Source organism: Falco punctatus (genome assembly GCF_963210335.1).
Source record: "Falco punctatus genome assembly, chromosome: 6".
In the NCBI taxonomy this organism is placed as follows: domain Eukaryota; kingdom Metazoa; phylum Chordata; class Aves; order Falconiformes; family Falconidae; genus Falco; species Falco punctatus.
This window is the reverse complement of record NC_137585.1, coordinates 38,594,914-38,613,892: the sequence shown is the minus strand read 5'-3', so window position 1 is coordinate 38,613,892 and position 18,979 is coordinate 38,594,914. Positions and strand designations below refer to the sequence as shown.

The 18,979-nt window shown below is 45.6% G+C and overlaps 1 protein-coding gene across 2 annotated transcripts; it reads right to left on the bottom strand.

Annotated features, from left to right (window-relative positions):
- Window positions 1-286: 286 nt before the first annotated feature.
- Window positions 287-9,703, bottom strand: PDE6H (phosphodiesterase 6H). Of its 2 annotated transcripts, none has more exons than XM_080393224.1 (4): window positions 9,284-9,703; window positions 4,396-4,585; window positions 4,088-4,128; window positions 287-3,176 (listed from the first exon to the last, which is right to left on the bottom strand). In XM_080393224.1, the coding sequence occupies exons 2-4, from the start codon at window positions 4,533-4,535 to the stop codon at window positions 3,100-3,102; spliced, it is 258 nt and encodes an 85-aa protein (XP_080249350.1). In that variant the 5' UTR covers window positions 4,536-4,585; window positions 9,284-9,703; the 3' UTR covers window positions 287-3,099. The 2 variants fall into 2 exon arrangements, with proteins under 2 accessions (XP_080249350.1, XP_080249351.1); XM_080393225.1 differs by lacking the exon at window positions 9,284-9,703 and adding an exon at window positions 7,654-9,253.
- Window positions 9,704-18,979: the final 9,276 nt, after the last annotated feature.

The following is an 18,979-nucleotide window of genomic DNA, read 5'->3' as shown; positions in this document are numbered from 1 at the left end:
GCATAAAGAATCCCAGAAGACATAACTGGCCAGAAAATTCCAGCCCTAAGGAAATCATATGCACCATACCTGGGAGAATATACCAGTCGTCACTCAGGGAAAAACTACTTCTCAGATGATACCACACTTAGTCGTTATTGCCTATTTAGTTTTCTCTCATGAGGAGTGGTAAGCGGCTTTCAGAGCTTTCCTCAGGAAAGGATTTCAGAATGGAAAGCTAAGTCATCTGCCTTTCTCCAGATATATTTTGTAAGCAAGTCAGACTACATTCCTAGAATTTTAAAACTTTTTAAAAATTTTTATTACTTTTGACTTGTTTTCATAGTAAAAGAACAAAGAATAACATATTACAATGTATATAGACTGAAGTCCTTCAACAAGCTACTTTAACACATTTGTGCTTTTTTGCACCATAGCTGTCTCTCACTTTGAAAAATGGAAGTTTCAGGGGTTATAGCTCATTGGAAAAGACTCAGAACATCAGACAAAACAACTGTGAGGATGTTTTAGGATTCCTAAGTCTCAAAATTCCATACAAGTAAAGGAATGAATATGATTCTTATTAATGGATAGAAATTATTTTTTAAATCATTAACAATCTGTGTTGACTGAAAGCATCTTCTGATACAGCATATCAGCCAGGCACGAAAGCTGGGGTATGTGTGCATTCCTGTTGGACTCTTCTAGGAAGGAGAATGGAGTACTTCTCTGATGGGGGCTGGGGTTATGGCAATCAGATGTGGAACTACACCAGGACTCTCCCATTTGCTGAAATGCTTCAGTCCCTGGACTACAGAGAAATTTGCTTTTACCCCAGTATTTTCTGACAGAGGATCTCACTATCTTTGAACTGCTTTCCCAAGGCCTGACTTGAAAAGGGAGCAAAAGAACTAATTCAAAGGTTCTCCTCTTATTGTTCTCCTTCTTAAAAGAGTTTAAAAAAAGGAAAACTCAATCATGATACAGGCAACCAGCTTGCAGAATTCAGAACTGGATGCAGTGGGTCTTTCCCCAGGTAGAAGAGGATAGACTGAGAAGGAGGAATAAGGATCACATGCTACAGGATGGTGTAATGTGAGGGAAAGCACAAGAGCATTGGCATAGGAACATTCACATTTAACCACAGGAGGAGAGGGCTAGCATATAAGCTTGAAAAAAAAAAATTAAATCAGTCCCCTACAGTAAAAGGTAAATAAAATGTAATTTACATAAAGAACATTTAGGGAAAGAAGAAAAGCCTTAAAAGGTGAGAAAGGTGGGAGAAATTGGTGCTAAGTGGAAAGGACAGACTGCCTCTGCCCAAGGAAACAGCTGTGGGCTGCAATTAGCTAAATCGTACATGACTCCTGCGCTGTGGTTGTGTTGCGGTTCTGAACCGCTCGTTGGTTTATTGCTGTTTCTAATGGTAGGAATGCTGAATAATAAAAGCTGTACTCTGGACTGCCAACAGCAATTTCCTTTAGCTTTTTGTGCTCAAGCTGTATTTTAAATGAAAACTGCTAGCTTTTATTTCTGGAATAACAGTAGCAGATAACTATAGCACAACCATGGATTTATAGCAATGCTTTATGTGTGGAGATTGATCTTTTAGGCAGGATTTGCTCTCCTCTGCACCACCACTCCTTGCTCCCATGAACACATTCAGCATAGGAAAGATAAACTGGGGAGAGGGAGTTCTTATGCAATGAGGCTCATCAAACTGAAGGCAATGATTAGAAATACCACCTGCTCTGATGTATATAATGTAGCTACAACAAAGCTTGTTTACTTTCTCCAAACAAAACAAACCCCCTTCCTTAATGCCAGGGCATCAGAGAATGTCAGTGCCTTCCCCAAGCATTTAAGTGGTCATGAGTGCCTCACCACTCACCAGCACTCAGACTGCCAGAGACCAGGAGATACAAATCGATACGGTTAAGTGGATTAGCTCTGTGCTTGCCTGCATATATGCATCACAACCTCCCCCTGCCTCTCCACCTGCTCTGCTGTTACCACTCTCTGGGGAGCCACCATTTGCCTGCTTGTCCAGACAAGCTCCAGAGCTTGAAGTTGCCAGAGGATGAAGAGAGAAAAGCCTTCCTGCTGATGGGGGTGTGTGTGTGAAGGGGGGCTTGCCCCATGCTAAATACAGGGAAGAAAGAGCAACTAATGCAATACTGTCTTCTGCTAAAAGAGGCAGGACTACTGGCACTGTCTGGTAACGGATGGTAATGATTGTCTGCTTAACTGGCAGCAAACATGTCCTGGGGAGCAAATGCCTCATGTAAGTATGTATGGGCACAGGGACGGTGTTACACAGGGGTGTCCCATCAAAGCAGAGGGAACCATATTATTTGGAGTGCTGCTTCTTTGGAACTCCATCAACAAAGGAATGAGTAGTAGGATTGATTTGTTTAGCTATTGATCTCAGACATACACATTTCTGTTTAACATTATTAGAATAGGCAGAGTCTTATGGCTCATAGCTTGTAGGCAGTACAGCAGAGACAACGTTTGCAAGCCCTTTTCCTCATTTAGCTGATGAGGTCAATCTTAGCAGCAGATTCCTTCTGGTGAACCCTGGGGAAGGGCCTCTTATGGAAAAATAGCCTGATGTCTGGACTGGTGACTAATGCTGTTCCCTACAGATATACTCAGCAAATAATTGGTGGCCCAGATAATGTGGGGACATACTCATGGAAATCCTATACAGAAAACTGTCAGGGAAGGAAGGAAGAAAAAGAATGGGCTTGATATAATGAGGTCTGGACATACATGCACACAATATCTCAGCTAATCAGAAGGAAAGTTCAAATACAGCCTCCCTGTATCTCCATAAACATGAGGATCTATGACAGTGGGAAGAGACAGAATATGGTGCAGGGAGGCATTAAGACATTTTTCAGTAGTTTCATCACAGGGAGCATGAGGTCTGCTCAGGGACCTGTGTAACTTCTTTGCCAAATTAATCTGCACAGGACTTTGTCATAACTAGCTCTTACAAAACCACCCTGCCCATGAGCAAGTGGATGTAAGGGCCAAAAATAAGTGTCAAAGGTGATGAAGACCATGCTGGGATCTGTGGAGTCACCAGGTGACACCAGTAGAGATGCTGGGGCCTTAGATGATTCCAAACTGGGCCAGCTCATGCAGTTCCAGATGGCTGAAAGCTTCCCATGGGCAAATCACTGTGATATCTGCAGAAGAGAGAAAATGACAAATGGGTTCTGGTCACCGCACTTCTTGGATTTTTTTCTTCTTGGATTTCTTTTGTATTAATGGAAAGGATGATTTACTAAGGAAACATTAAGGAGAATGAGACTCCACTTGAAGGTTAAATGAGCAGATGAGCTCTTCAAATCTTGTACTAACTACGAGACCAAACCAGATCAGTGTATTTTCTCCTGTGCCACCTTTCTCTGTGAGCAAAAGCAAACCTGCATTTCTATAGTCTCTTCAGTGACGGTGTAGACTGGTGTAAAAATTCATTCTGGTTATGTGATTTCTCCTATTCTTATAAGCTACCTGTAGCCAAACTCCTTGAAGAAACATGCAATCTTAAATCAGATGCTAAAAAATTTGGTCTGCAACATTCAGGATCTGTAACTCTTTGATAGCTGCAATTGTTATTGATACCTAAGAAGTTCTGACTGGCTACAGTTCATCCAGTGTGTGTTTCTCAATCTCAGATGGGTGCATAAAATTCTTAAAATTAGGATTCTGGTGATAACACAAATACTTAACCAGCTGGGATTTGGTTCCTGTGATTTTTGGTATTAATAGCTTAGCATTTGGCATTTCTTTGAGAACCTCATTCTGCTGAAATTCTTAGCCAGAGTATTAGCACAAAACAAATAAGCACATTTGCAGCCAAATGAAAGTATTCAGAAATTGAAGCATGCCTAAATAGCCTTTCTCACTTGTAGGATATGTAAGCATAAGCATGACCATGGCAGCTTGCGGAGGGAGTACTAGCCTTCTCTGGTGACCCTGAGAGCTGCAGAGAGGCCAGGGAGACAGAGGATCCACCCCAGAGTCCTCTCCCATGCTGAAGCATGACTGCACTTACGTTAACTCAGAGCATGACAAGAACATCTGCAGGGCTTACCTGTGCCCAGTCCCTCCATGCCTGGGATGTCATCTCCAAACCTAGGGGAGAAAAGAGCAGGTGGGGGGTGAGTCTGGGCCAGCAGCAGCCAGGAAAGGGGAGCTGCCCTGCACCCCCAGCCAGGGAAGAACTGTGGACAGGCAGCTGATGAAGAGAAACAGTTCCAGGTGGGAGAGCTGATGGCACCAAGGGGCAGGGAGAAGCCTTCTGGCTCCTTGCCCCAGGGAAGACAGTACCGCAGAAGCCCAGCTTAGCAATGGGGACCCACCCAAGTATCATGGTTTCTTATTTTTCCAAAATGCCCTTACCCTCTTACTCCTTTTTTAGGGGGCTTGCTCTTGAACTGCCTTGTCTGTCTCTGCTTGAACTTGGGAGGCCCCTTGCGAGGTGTAGTGGGACCAGTTGGAGCATCTCCAGTGTTGAGGGTGGTGGCTGGGTTCTCACTCATCGCTGGGCTGCTGTGTGTGGCAGGCGCACACCTCTCTCAGATCCCTCTGTCTGCAAGATAACAGCAAGGACTGACACAACTCTTTGCTTATCATTTCTAGGTGTCAGTAGTCTGGTGCCAGAATTACAGAAAATATAATTGTGACAAGATTAGAGATAAAGATATTAGACATAAAGAAATACTGTAATGTACACAAAGTAAGCAGGATATGCTGCCTTTCATCTGGCATGCTAGAATTCAGATGAGAAACAAAGGACACTTGAGCTAATGATAAAAAGACACTTAAGTCCATAGTGTAGTGACTTCTAGACTCATGGAAAGTCACATCTTCTTTTGTCTCAGACATAGCCAGACTCTTGGAGACAGGTTGCTACAGCAGCTTGCCCTGTAGTTGGTGTAAAATAGGAAGGTTAATGACAATGCTGTTTGTTTTCTAGTTAGCCTTAGAAGAGCAGTACTGAAATTTTTACTTATTGGTTCAGGACATGACTACTAGGACCCACAAAGACACACTTACGGCTTAGAGAAATAGTCTATCCTTGGGAATCATGATATACTTCACCTGTTCTTATATTTGGGCCTAAGCATTACCTTTTGGACACCGATTTGATGCCGAGATAGATGGGCACTTAGTCTGGGTGGAGCTGCAATTAAGGCCTCATGTCAGTACCCAACATGTGAAATGGCACAGGATCTTTGAAAGATTATAAAGAAGGCTAAGGCAAAGCATTGGAGACTGTCTTTTACGCAGAAGTTAATTTCTCAGGATTTAGGAGAGTAAAGCCTGTAACTTTCCCCAGGATGTGTCCATTTTGGTATTTTTAAGCATTATATTACATGTGCTGACCTCTTCTGCACCACACTGCACATGAGCCAAACTCCATTTCACAGGGGCTAAATATTTATCAGGGAGCAATTCTTGTGAGGGAGACATCTCTCCTGCCCCAGAGGGCAGAACTGCTGCACCCAGAGCCCTTTGTTTCCTTCCCAGAAGGACAGTAGGAACTCTCACTGGTGACCAAGTGGGAGCTTCCAGCCCTCCATCAAATTTTGTGCTAATTAGTATGCTCAAATGGTCTGAGCAAGTGCATTTATGGATAAAAATAAATGCCATTTTTTCTCTCCTTCCTAAAGTCACATTCTTTCCCATGACCATTACGTAACTCCTATCTCCAGGTGTTTGTCCCTGTGCAGCCAAGCTGATGGAATCGTGGATGGAATTAACTTCAGGATTTTGTACTAAAGGCTAATCCCATTAGGTCACCATAGCACTCTGGCCTAATCCCCAACATCACCTGCAGTGACACTCTGGATTTTTAATCTCAGAACTATAAATGCCATCAAAGATGTTGATTTTTTTTTTCTTAGTCTGAAGACAGTTCATGTCTTTGCCCTAGAATAGCCAGACTGCCAGAAAGCAAAGCCTGAGATGCAAGGAGAAAGACCATCCAAGCAATCCTCTTGTGTCACTTCCGTATCAGTGCAGGGCAAAGAGCTGTGTTTCTGTATTTTGTGGCAGTCGGAGTACTTCACCCCTGACATCTTTCCATCTGTGCTGGCAGTAGGACGAATCCTGATGATAGCACCTAGAGGCATGCTAGTTCTCCTGTTGCTTGTGGTTGGGGTCCTGTCTCAGATGTAACATCCCAAGCAGGAGACTGGATGGGTTCCAGCAGCCCCAAATGGAGCAGCAGATGGTTGTGTCTGCAGCTGAAGTACACACAGATGCTATTCCCCCGCCTGTAACACAATGCTTCGTAAGTACATACTGTGCCTACAAACCCAGGGATCAGCTCAAATTGTAGAAGTTACTTATTTGGCTGCCATCTCTGCAGCACCTGAACAACCGCCCGGTATTTACAGCTTTATCCTCACAGCATGACTGCACGACAGGCAAACACTGTCACCTTCACCTTTTACAGAACAGAAATGGAGTGCAGTGATCAGTATGACCTTGATTGCACTGCTGGGAGGAGTGACACAATCTTTTGACTTGCAGTTTTTTAAGCCCAAACTGAGAAGGGAAGGCAGTTTGGCACCAAAGCAAAGAGAGAATTTGGTGCCTCGCTATTACTCAGGGCCAGTGAGGAATTCAGATAGTACTGCCCTACAACCAAATGCTTTGCATCAGAAAACTGCTCCATGGCATGTCTGCTAATGCCCTGAAGTACAGTCAGTTCTCTGCCTCAGGTACAGTTCTTATCGGTGTCCGTCTCAGTGCTGGTTACCCCTTCACAGAGGGGAGATCTCTCCACATGAGAGACACACATCCACTTGTTCATCTGACATGCCAAGATACTTGGGACCCTTCTCAAAGGCTACTCCCAGAAGTACAACAGAAAAAACAAACCACCTAACAGATTTCCAACCCTTTGGACTGGCATCCAAAACTTCTCAGATGCATTTGAGCTCCATCTCCAAGTGAGTTCCAGCCCTGCTTCACCAACCCCTGCTGTCTGCCAGCATGGTACCTTAACCACAAAAACCTCTTTGAGGATCAGCTCCACTTATGGAGTGGACTTGAGTCCATGCCTTGCCCCTGGCCTTCACTCAATAGAGAAATAGATAAAGGGAAGACTCAGTCCTTGGAGTTTCCTTTTCCCCCAGTCTGAAGTAGTTGTATCCACCCACCAGCTACTCAATAACTCTGGATTTGGTAGGAAAAAAGATCTGCCCAAATCACACTTCATCCTCTCTCTCACCTGCATGAATTCAAGCAAGAGTACTCAGTGAAACCAGAAGGGACAATTCTAACTTCTTCCTTGCTAACCTCACTCTACTTATTCTCTCCACTCATCACCAAAAGAAATGGCAGAAGATGGCAAGCAACCTTAATGTCCCATAACAGCCTCCGTCTTGCAGCAGGAATCAAGCTGCCCTCCCACCATTGAGCTGGTGGGACTTACTTGCCATCACAGGCAGGCAAAGATGTCTCCATTCATGCTGGAGAGGGCCCTTCCCCACAGCACGGGACCTACCTCAGTTCCCACACCTCAGGAACCAGCTGCCCCTGCACACAGACAGACACGGGTGGGCAGGCACCCCAGGATCACAGACATGAAAGAAATGCCCACATCAGCTTCCCAGAGGAATTTCCCAGCCTTTCACCTCCCTGTACCTGGGTACTTGGATAGTCCTTGATACCACACCAGACGGCTTGACAAATGTTTGACGAGACTGAGGCTCCTCTAGATCGCTGTAAATGCTATGCTGCCTCCTCCCAGTGCTTCCCGGGCTGCTAGAGCTCTTCTGCTGTGCCAGCACTGGGATGCAGCTCCCGGGTGAGAGCTGATGGCTGTGGGTGCAAAGACTGCTGAGGAACAAGATCTTCTTCCATGCACTTCCTCTGCTCCCTTCTCTGACAAGGCATTACTTAATTGCCCCTGACAGACTTTCTGCTCAGTCCAGGGTTTAATCCCCTGGGTAAGAGCTTTGCTTGTGTCCAAATGCTAATTATACTTAATACACATTAATGTGCTTATCTCAGTTGCGTCAAATATCCCACATCTGGGTTGCTGGCCAGGTTAATAATCCTTCTTTCAGTTTTTTTTTTTAACTTAAAGGGGCTTGAATACTACTGACAAATGCTGACTCTTTAATCTGCCCTCTCCTTAATCTCTGATTCTCTGTGGAAAATTTCCCTGACAGATAATGCAGACGCCTCACTTGACCTTCTTCAGACAGATTCAGTACAGGAACCCATCTTCCCATGTGAAACCTTCAAAAATACAGACTCCTTCATGTGCACTTGTCTTCCTGGTGCCTCAGGAGTGTCAGACGCAGAACCCCTATGAGCCATGGCCTCCATGCAGGGATACACTGGGTGTAGGCAGCAACCAGGAGGAAATACCCTTGTTTTCATGTTCCTTTTGATGGGTTTCTTGCATGCTCAGCTCTCAACTTCATCAGAGCCACTGGCATCATCCTTGCAGCCAGGCTTTCATCAGGGAATATTGTATCCAGTGTAAGATGCCTTTGAGGAGTCTCTCAGCTCCAGACTCAGTTGCTTGAGCTGGCTAATCATAGCAATGGAAAAAGTCCATATAGGTTCAGCCCTTTCTGTTCCTGTGTTTTACACAGGATCTCAGAACCTTCATACTAGCAGCAGTTTTAAGACAAAGGACAGATGAAAGAGAATGCACTCTAAAAGACAGAAAGTCATTTCAAGTAGAACTATATTCCCACAACTACTTCCCAAGTGGGGATCATTGGAAAGATTATCCCAGCTGAAAGAAGGGATTCAGTAACAGTGGAGGTACAGCATCACACGGTAGAAACTCCCCACTGATGTGCCCTGCATGTATGGCTGGGAAACATCGGCTGCCTGTCCTGACTGCTCCTCTGGAGCCCTCCCAGTGCTGCTCACATGTGGGCTCAGCCGGCCAAGGACACAAGGCAAGGGGGACCCAGGGAGTCCTGACCAAGGGGTGCCCAGCATGAAAAACCAAGCAGCCCCGCGGAGGGCAGAGCTGCTCACACAGGGAGCTCTGAGACAAACCACGGCTGCAGCACTTAGCCTGATGTTAGAGCAAACAGAAAACGACCACCCAAGAACCACAACTCCCTCTCTTAGCTACTGGGTCTGTTGACACTTCCAGGCACAAAAATCCCAATGTTTCCCTCATGGGGTTTTATATGGACTTTTACCTCCTCTGGGTTTTGTATCCAGTTCCTTTACCAGCACCCACACCCCACCCTGTCCCCCCGCCATCCTTTGTTATTGCTTTGATATCCTGGGAAACACTTACAGTGCCAAGAGGTCCTCTTGCAAATCATTTAACTCCTGTCCTCCAGCTTGTGTAGAAAGAGTCTCGAGGTGTTCTTTCTCCTCCAGATATACCCTGCCACCAGGTGACATCAGGGCGCCAATCATGGGCGGGCCCCCGCATGGTGGTGGTGGTGGGGGGAGGGGATGCGTGGGAGTGCTGTGACCCCAGCACCCATCTGGCACAGCTCCAGCAAAGTGTGGAGGAGCAGCAGAGCCTTGATGTGCTCCTGAGGGGCAATGTGCCTCTATCTGCAAGAACAGGTTGTGACTTCTCTGGACCTCCTTGGGGGAGTTCTCTGGAGAAGCAAAGTGGAATAAGGAAATCAGCTGCCCTTTGAGTGATGCTGCTGCTTGTGAACACACACGCACATGCCTGCACATGCAGGGAAGGGAGGAGTTGGTCCTAATCACCCCAGATCCCTCCCCTGTGCTGGTGAAAGCATAGGGAGGCTTCCCGCAAACTTCTCAGCAGTGCCGCAGGGATCATGATGCACCTTACAGAGTGGTGCATGTGGCCAGACCGGTGCCAAGAGGCCTGAGTCCTCCCAGGGGAGTCAGGGAATGCTGCTGAGATGCTGCACAGGGCCCTGGCAAATATTTAACTGCATCCAGCAAATGGGATGTCAGGCAAAGGAGGGGGAACCTTGGTGTCGCACACAGATGGCCAGTCAGGAGGGTGGCCTGTCACCTCTGAGACCCAAGGCACAGGGCTGAGGGTAACAGCTGGGTCACATCTGGGTACTGATAACATTGCTGCTGTGAGGGGCTGTCTGAGAAAGGGAAGAGCTGGTGCCTCAGCACAAACTCCAACCCAGCAAAACTCCATGCATAGTAATACACGCTGTTTTATCAGCCGCTTTGTATCTCCAGTGTGTTTTAGTAGCGTGTCGTGACTGCCCAGGATATTAACATCAGAGAGACAGAAAAAGTGGGCAGAGTCACAGGATGAAAAGAGAAGGTCCAGGGCCCTGCTAGAAGGTACTGGAAGATTGTCCTTGTCCTTGTCTGCAGCAGCACTTCAGTCATGGACTGTAGCTGTCTGGCTTGAGGCATCACTACAGGCTTAAAAATTCTCTGGAGTCTGTTGGGTCTGGTGAAGCAACGCTCGCTCGCTTACCCTTTGTTGAGCATCCAGCTCACAGCATGAGATCAGGGCTGGCAGGGCCAAAAGTGGTCCCAAAGAATGCAGCTGTGCTAGGAGCACTGAAGCAGCTCAGGGGCAGAATGAAACCAAGGTGTGGGTTTGTGCAGTGATGGACAGGCTTCATATTTGGGTGAGGCTGAAGGAGGGGGTTTTGGAGCAGCCATGCCAGGGGTGTGACTGCATGTGACTGAGAAAGGGCAGGCTATCTGACATGACAGATCCTGGCAGTGGGGACCAGTCCAGCATTGCTTTGGTGTTGAGCAAGAGCCCCGCAGTGGAGGCCTCTGGCCTTTTGTATGGGTGTGGTTAGGTGAGATAAATCCTTCATTGAGACTCTTAGCTTGCATTTAAAAAATCAATAAGGTCCTAGCCCTTAAGCGAGCACAGAGAAGCTGGGAAGTAAATCCTAGATGCAACCGAGGGGCTTTCAGTCTAGCAGAGAAGAAGCAGACACACTTAGCATTCCTGTGTGTTTGAGGATGATCACATGGCTTTCAGAGGCTTGTGCAATAATTTCTGGGCACAGGAAAGAGAAGGGGGGCAGCATCATGTTGGCATTGTCTCTTTCCTGTGACGACTAGAGCTTGTATACAAATGTGTGGAGATTGATTGCGCTCAGCAGCTCCTGACAGCAGAAGTGATTACTGTGGGCAGGGACCTGCTTGTGTGGATATAAAGAGGTGCAGCCTGCTGGCAGCAGACTCCACTCCCATCCCCGCTGCTCATTCTCATGCCTCCATCTGCTGTGCACAGGTTTCCGTGGGCTCCCCCTCCCCTTCTGCCTTCTTCTATGTAGGTAGAGTTGCTGGGGAAATTGGCTCTACAGCCCCCTACTCCTCTTTTCTGAACCTTAAAAATTTACATATTTTCAGGCTGTTTGTTTTCAGAACACCCCCATTGTTTTTCTGTTTTCCTAATGAAATCTGGCTCATTTCTCTTTAACAACAGTGGACATGCGGGGGAAAAAATTACTGTGGTGTCACATGAAGCTACTTTTTGGCCACTGACAAAATGTGGCAGAAAATCTCTAAAGGGCCCCACTCATGTGGTTTCTTATCTCCCATGATTATCAGACCATTCACCCCTCTCCTCCTCTCTCCCTTTCCAGCAGAAAGTGGGTGGCATTCGCTTTACAGGGATGCAGGTGTGCAGCTCCTTTGCAGAGCAACAGGCACCAGCTTTGTGTCGGTGCCCAGCTGCCACCCCAGATGGTTGATGAGTTCTGCCCAGGGACCGAGTACCTGATCCCTGTCCCTCCCTGCTCCTGCCCATGCTCTTCCTCCCTTCATCCCAGGAAAGCCAGTCCCAGCCTTTCAGGCCACATCAGTTGCCACCTGATCCAGACCAGAACTGCACCAGAAGCCATGCTTCTGTCCAAGTGGTAGCAGGAGTCCCTGTGGCCCCAAAGGAAAACCCATTAGCTTCGTTACCTCTGGCCGGATTATTCCCTATTCCAAGGAATCATTTAAAAACATCTCCAAGGTTTCTGATCCTATTTATGAGCTGGTGTAGCCATGGTAACTGTAGTCATACCAGAAATAGCAGTTCACTTGAATGACAAAGAAAACACAAGTTTACAAGACAGTGACTTTTCCAGGGGCTGGCTGAGCTCATGGGACTGTGGGAGGAAATCCCAGCTGAGGCGCAGGCTTGGGGACGCAGAAGATGAGGGCTGTGGCTGGCATGGGCCACAATAACTCTTTCGAAACATATCTCTACAAGCTTGTGCCAGGTGCTTGGAAGAATTTGTACCTTATTGATAAAGCATTATCACTTGCCACACGTATACCTGACTGGAAACAAGCAGGGAATTTCCCAGGCATCTCCAGTTAAATCTCAATTTCCTTCCTGCAGACAGCCAGCCTACCAAGTGCCTCTGAATCCCTGGCAAGAGAAGGACAGTGGTAGGACCTGGATTTGGAATGAGATTGTCTATTGGTCTTGTAGAAGGTCAGCGAGGTTGTCATGTCAACAGCATTTTGGTGAGAAACTCACTGTACCAAGGTGCCTGCAAAAGAAGATTCTTATACTGTAACCCTCCTTCCCCAATGCCCATCACATTCCCAAGCTGTCTGTCATTTGTGCTAGTGAAAAAAGAGAAGCAGATACAGAGGATTGGGCTTTGCCTGGCACAGATATTTAGCTGTTTGAATACATGCAAATCAGACCATTAAAGATGCAGAGAAGGCATCCTTGTGGAGAGTTCTATTGCTTTTCCTTCAGGAAAACATGCACTGCTATTCTGGTGTCAGGATTAAGCATCTGTAACAGCCTGCAATAAAGCGGGTGTGCTGACTTTGGGAATCTGTGCTTGCTGCTGGATACAACAGTTATGTTGAGTGTCCCTGAGCTCAGCCTGCAAAAGAACCTGGTCTCAGTTCTCTTTTCCACTCATGCCCTGGAAGCTGCTCTGGTAATGGGGCAGAGAGTAAAGAGGCTGAGGTCTGTTTTTCCACTGCCAGGGCTCTAGAGAGAGATTTTCCTGGTCAGTCTGGAGAAAAGGGTCCTTTGAGGAAACATAAATCAAGCTGTAAGGTTTAGTTGAACTATCAGCAATGGCCCCGTCTGTGTTAGAAACTAGGTGGCACTGGGGACATGACTAAGTCCACAAGCCAAATGGCCATTGCCAAAGCTTCTTCAGGAAAAAGAAGTCCTTTTTTATCACTCAGTCAAGGGTACTTGATTTGTGCATGTCACAACATCATTACAGGCCCCAGGCTTTTAGGCACACACACTCTTTAGAACATTCTGGGTCTTTTTATAGCAGATGATATAAAACCCATGTAGCCTGTTATACACTTCGTTAGTTACCACAGAGTTACATTTTCTTCTGAGTAGCGAGTCTGTCCTTTCTTGGAATGGATAACCAAGCCTTACCGCCTTCATACTCAGAAGACTTCTACTTTGGTATGATTTTATTAACTTACATGAACTTTTCCCTTATTGGCATAAATAAAAGGAAAGCCAGAATGAATTCTCTCTTTTATTAGATAGCACTTTTCACCCACAGGTCTCAAAACACAGACCTAAATTTTCATCATCCTATTTGTAAATATGGAAGCTCATGGACAGAAAGTTCATAGACCTGCAGATGAGACCCAGCCATCCAGACATCTGCTGTGGGGACTGATGTGCTTGGCCATGCAGCACAAAAGGCTCAGTACTTTATAATTGCTTTGTGATTCATTGTTTAAGAGCACACCCCTGCTCATTGCAGAGTTCTCCCATGAGAAAGCAGTAATATTAGTGAGCGTCTTTTCCATGCACTAACTTTGCTTAAATCTGCATCCAGGCTGTTGGTACTGCTGCAACGGGATTCAGCTTGTTAGATCATTTAAAAAAGCTTCCTTTCTTTCCTGTTTTCACTCTGCCCACCATTAAAATATCTTTTTTTCTTTTATGAGATTATTTTTCTCCTGAACGACATTTACAGAGCAAGCTCAACATTAATATACTGAACCATAACCTAACATTTTTCCCTTTTTTGATCACACCCAGGTAGTTAATCTTGTAATCTCTGTAACTGCTAGAAAGCAGAGCATGTGGTTGCTCTTAAAAATGTGCCTGAATAACACAGTTTTCACAGTATTGTCTCAAGGGTCTTCCTTAGATTTTTCTTTTTGCATAAGTGATTCCTTCTGTATGAACTACATGCCATATACCTGTGAACAGTAATTAAATAATCCATTAGCACTCACTAAAATGATTACACATTGAACTAAACAGAGAAGTAATACTGCCTTGTTTAAAAAAAAAAAAAAAAAAAAGGTACTCCAGAAGTGTCTTTTTGTTTAAAAGGATATCAGATTGTTCCAGAGCTTTATTCAGTTTAAAATAAAGAAACAAATTATTCAGTGTCACTGGGCTAAGAAGAAGAAACTGTACACAAGTCAGCTCCAGATGTCTTCTCTCCCGACAGCTCCTTTTTTCATCTTTTTTTCTGAAGGGTCAATTCTTTCTCCTTGGCAACCAACAGCTCAATAAAGAAAGGCTCTCCTAAAACATTTCGGTAAAATGTTTCTTTCTTCTTAAGGGGGCACATCTCTTCCTATGGCTTTCACACCATGCTACAGACATACTCTTCTTTCCTCCTCCTACCAGATAAAAGCACTGCTGTGCAGTCTCATTCAGTTCAGCACTTTGCCACCATTACGATTTTTTTCATGTAACAGCTGAGGCTTTGAAACAGAAATGATTGCTTCTGGGGAGCATCTCACACTCTCCTTGGGAACATTCAGCTAATGGGCAGAGGAGGCAGCATTTCCTGATCCATTATCTGGTCTCTTGGGTAGCTGCTTACCTCCCAGACACACATATGCTAAATTCTCTAGCTGCCATGCGATAGCAGATCCCTGGTGGAAATAATTGTCGAAGGGAAGGGGAAAATCCAGGGAATGAAAATGTGAATCAATTGTTTTTTTAAAAAAAACTCTCCTTTTATTGCTCAAGTGTATTACTATGTACTAAGCCTTCTGTCCTCCCAACAGGATCTTGCAAATGCGTGGGGTTTAATGCTTTAAAGATTTTTTTTTATGGCTTTTCACTGGCAAATTCCAACCTTTATTTTAATTTAGGTTCTCTACACTCTAGGTTTCCAGTAAAGGTACATTGTGGAGGTACACAGTGGAGGTGCAAAAATAAAATGAATTTTTGCCTCTTGCTGAGAGGCCCCTAAGGATATTTCTGTGCCAAGAACCTGGAACTGCAGCCTGCTTCTTGATTCAGTCAAGCATCATAAACACATCGCAGACTAAGTGAACTGTTTAGTAGCTGTCATTGCATGCTGGGCATGCACATGTTGCACAAAGCATGTTCTGACAGTTTCATATACACAGAAAACTATTGTTGGGGTCCACAGCTTTGAGGGACGTACTTTGACTGTAATAGTGAAAGTTATTTCTAGAGAAAAATGAAAATAAAGGAAGAGAGAGAGAAAAAAGGGAAACTTTCCCCAGTGGCCTGCTGGGAAGGGCAATGATGGGGTCCCATAAAAGCATCCTTGTCTGAGGGCTCTCTCCAGTGCAGCAGGTGATCACAACAAAAATTATAAGGATGATACTTTCTTGCTGTGCTTTCCCTTAGCATTATATATTTTTCATCAGGACCCACTTAAACTCCCTATTGGTTATTTCTGGTTATGATGCTATTAGCTCTGGGAGGAGAATGCTCATCATGTGCAAATGTTGCACATTCATTGATTGTTAAGCTTCTGTGAATATATATTATTGGACATTTACTGAGAATTTAAATAGCTGTTAGCCACTTTGTTGAGCATCGCATTTGTTTTTCTCTTTTATATACTAAAGTCTACAAAACAAGAGATAATGACGGTGCTGGGTTGGGGGTGGGGGGCAATTCTCACACTGGTGCTTTCTGTGAGAATCCGCCACGATAATGCTGTTGGGGTTTGCAGAGGCAGGGCTGTGAGAGCAATAATGTGGGAACAGCACAAGTGCAATAAAGGAACAACGTTGCCACAGAGATGCTGATGATTACTGCCTCATGGCTTCAGAGAGAGGTTATGTAGCCGCAAGCAACATGTCCTGAGCACTGCTAAGGCTAAAGCAGCAAGGCACATAAGGCACCTGAGAGCTAGTGGGAGACTGGACACAGCCTGATGCAAAGCCTGGAATTCCAGTATAAAATCAAGGTCTGTGTTGAGAGGAGTGTTTAGCACAGGCAAGGCAGGGTGCAGCGGTCAAGGGAGATTTTCTAAGGCCGGCAAAGAAGGAGAGGATGGCACAGCTCTTCTCCCGATTTAGTCCCAGCTTCAGCTGTGCTTGCAGGAAAGTCACAATGCACGGAGGAGAGCTTGGGTAAATATCTCCTAACACCCTGCCTGGTGATCAGCTTAGGACTGAGATTTGATTACACTTGCTGAGATCTGACCTTACATAACCACCTGTTTTCTGAGAGGTCCTAAAATAATCCAGTCCTCTTTCAAAACCAGCTCCAGTGAGTGACTTCTCCAGGACACCACCTTCTGCAAGATGCTGGCTCCTGCCACGACATTAACTGAGGGATCGAGAGCAAAAGCTGCTTTCCTCCATGCCAGGCTCTGGAGTGCAGGGGATGCAGGGAAGACACCCCTGCTCCCCAGTGGCAGGGACCTTCTTCCTCTCAGTTTCCCCCTTCCACCCACTTAGCTCTCCCTCTCCTTTACCGGGCTGCTCTGTCCATCCTCAGCCTTTCCCAGGCTAGCCTCTGGGGGAAACTGGCTCTCTTCTGCCCCTACTCTCTCATCCTCAACCAAATCCTTTTCCTTTCCCTGACTTGCTGTTCTCCTTGCTGCCCCAGGGAAGTAGAGTCACCCGGAAGTGACATGCCACGTCTTTGCCCACCTTCAGGCTGGAGACGGGGCTTATGGCGTTATCACATTAGCCAGCCCGAAAGCTGCTTAAACAAGCATTAAATCGCCAATCTTCTCTCCATCTTTCAAGGAAATCTCTTCTGGAGGAGCTGGAGAGATGAAGCACTCAGCCACGTTTTCTGGGGTCAGCTCTTCGTGCAGCTGAGACACCTCAAGTCCTGTGGCTGGGTGGTTTGAAGGGATTGCTGTGGGATCAGGGAGTGGGAAACCCACCTAAACCCTTACCAGGGGCTTTGTGGCTGCACCCTGAAGTACCTCCTTCTTCCTTGCTCTCCATGCTGAATACTGGCTCCCTTGCCTGGCACCATGCCTAGCCCCCATCTCTTTCCTCCCTTCCCACCCCATAAGCTGCACACTCCTTTGCAGTCTGTGAGGAGGGGTGAGTGGCAATAAGCAGCAAGAAGATGGGCACCATGTGTGCTAGGAACAGCAGGATCAACCTTAGGATGCTGTCTTTTAAAGCAAATCCTGGGACACCTTGTGCCTGTGTTTTATTCACGTGGCATTAATCCATGCTTCATTGGCTGCATTCCCCTGTTTATCCCACTTAACTGGGATGTGGAGAAGGCAGTGCTGGGTTTACCAAGGAGTTGGGTGGCATCTTGTGACCTTGTGATGCAGTGATCATCATGCCCCCTCATACGGCAGGAAAAGGCCTCGTGTCTGAGCTCCCTGACCTGTCACTTTCTCTCATGCTCATCACCTCGTGACTGCCTCAGGCCCAGATTACCTCCTCCCACCTCTGGAGGAGAAAGACTCTCTGCATGGAGTGAGAGAATCTGGGGACACCCACCTGGGGGACACCCACTGCCAAACGTGATGCTTAGCTTGCAGCAGCTGTTGACGTGAATTTGCTGCACCATGAGGCTGTCTTCCTAGCATATCACCTGTAGTCTTCCTGGAGACTGCAGGAAGATTGAGGGGGAGGCAAAGCTCATGACAATGACAGGATTCAGCAACATTATTCATTAGAGAGAAATCCAAGTTAATATGTACTGAGTTTAGTGCAAATGGAAATGGGTAGCTTCAAAACAAAGCACTTCACAAGAGCAGTACCAAAAAATACTACACTATTGGAGACTCCTAGAATTATAAAAATGGATTCCCTGCCCGAACTGAAATGTCTTTTTATTTTTCCCTTCAGAGCTTCCAGCCTGAGAAATTTCAGCTCTAAATTAGACAGTTTTGGAAATTAAGAATAGGTGAAAGTAAAGCCTTCTAACAGGTGAGGGTTTCCTGAATTATTATTCACTTCTAAAGGCCATAAAGTAGTTCCTTTCCTCAAACGCAGCCACCTCTTCTGCAGAAGATGGAGATGACATTTAGCAGCATCCACTAGCAATGTACCACTAATCTAAAAAATTCAAATCCAGAAATGCTGGACAGCTTATGGCAGCAATCCAAACTCAAATAGGAAAAAAAATGCCATGCATAAGATTTTTTTAATCTTACAGTTTTTAAGAAATGTCAAAATTTGTTGGGTCCAGTAAGGTGCTACAGATAGTATATGACTATTGAGAGTAAAGGCTGTGTAGTTGAAGGATATGCATTTAAAAATTTGCATAAACTATTTACTTGAAATTAAGTTTTGACACTAGTGGTTGATCACACGTATTAATGTGGTCAACTAATTGTACAACCAACTGTGATCAGTGGGGTAAAAGTAAATAAGACCTAATCATAATACTTTAAGTAGAAAATATTATTTTCCAACTAAGAATACATTTGAAAGATTACCATTTCTTTGGCAATAAAGCAGGTACACTCTAGATGTTATCCTTGCTTCCTTCTGTCACAGACATAAAAATTGGTTGTGGTTGGACAATGTCTGACAAGAGATGATCTTCATTGCATGGCATCAGTTTGTCAGAGATTAAATATTTGGTGGTAGAGATTTGCTTTCGGTGATGTCCTGCTCCAACGCAGTTCAAAACCTGCCTTTCTTCCAGCAGATCAGTGACGTTGTTCCCCAGCGGGATGTTGGATGTGCTGACCCAAAGGATGATGCCTGGCTTCTAAGCTCCCATATGCTCAGTATGGCACGTATCCAATGTCTGCAGCAACTTCTCACCTCTCTTACCAATGGGAAGATGAAGCACAGAGCAATGATGTGATTTGCCCATGATTACATACTGGCTAATTTCTAATATAGGAGTAAAATC

Coding starts and splice junctions, on each gene's coding strand:
- PDE6H (XM_080393224.1), bottom strand. CDS start 4,535: ATGAGTGAGAACCCAGCCACCACCCTCAACACTGGAGATGCTCCAACT. Junction 4,129..4,395: donor CCTAAAAAAGGAGTAAGAGG/GTAAGGGCATTT, acceptor TTTCTCCCCTAG/GTTTGGAGATGACATCCCAG. Junction 3,177..4,087: donor CATGGAGGGACTGGGCACAG/GTAAGCCCTGCA, acceptor TCTCTTCTGCAG/ATATCACAGTGATTTGCCCA.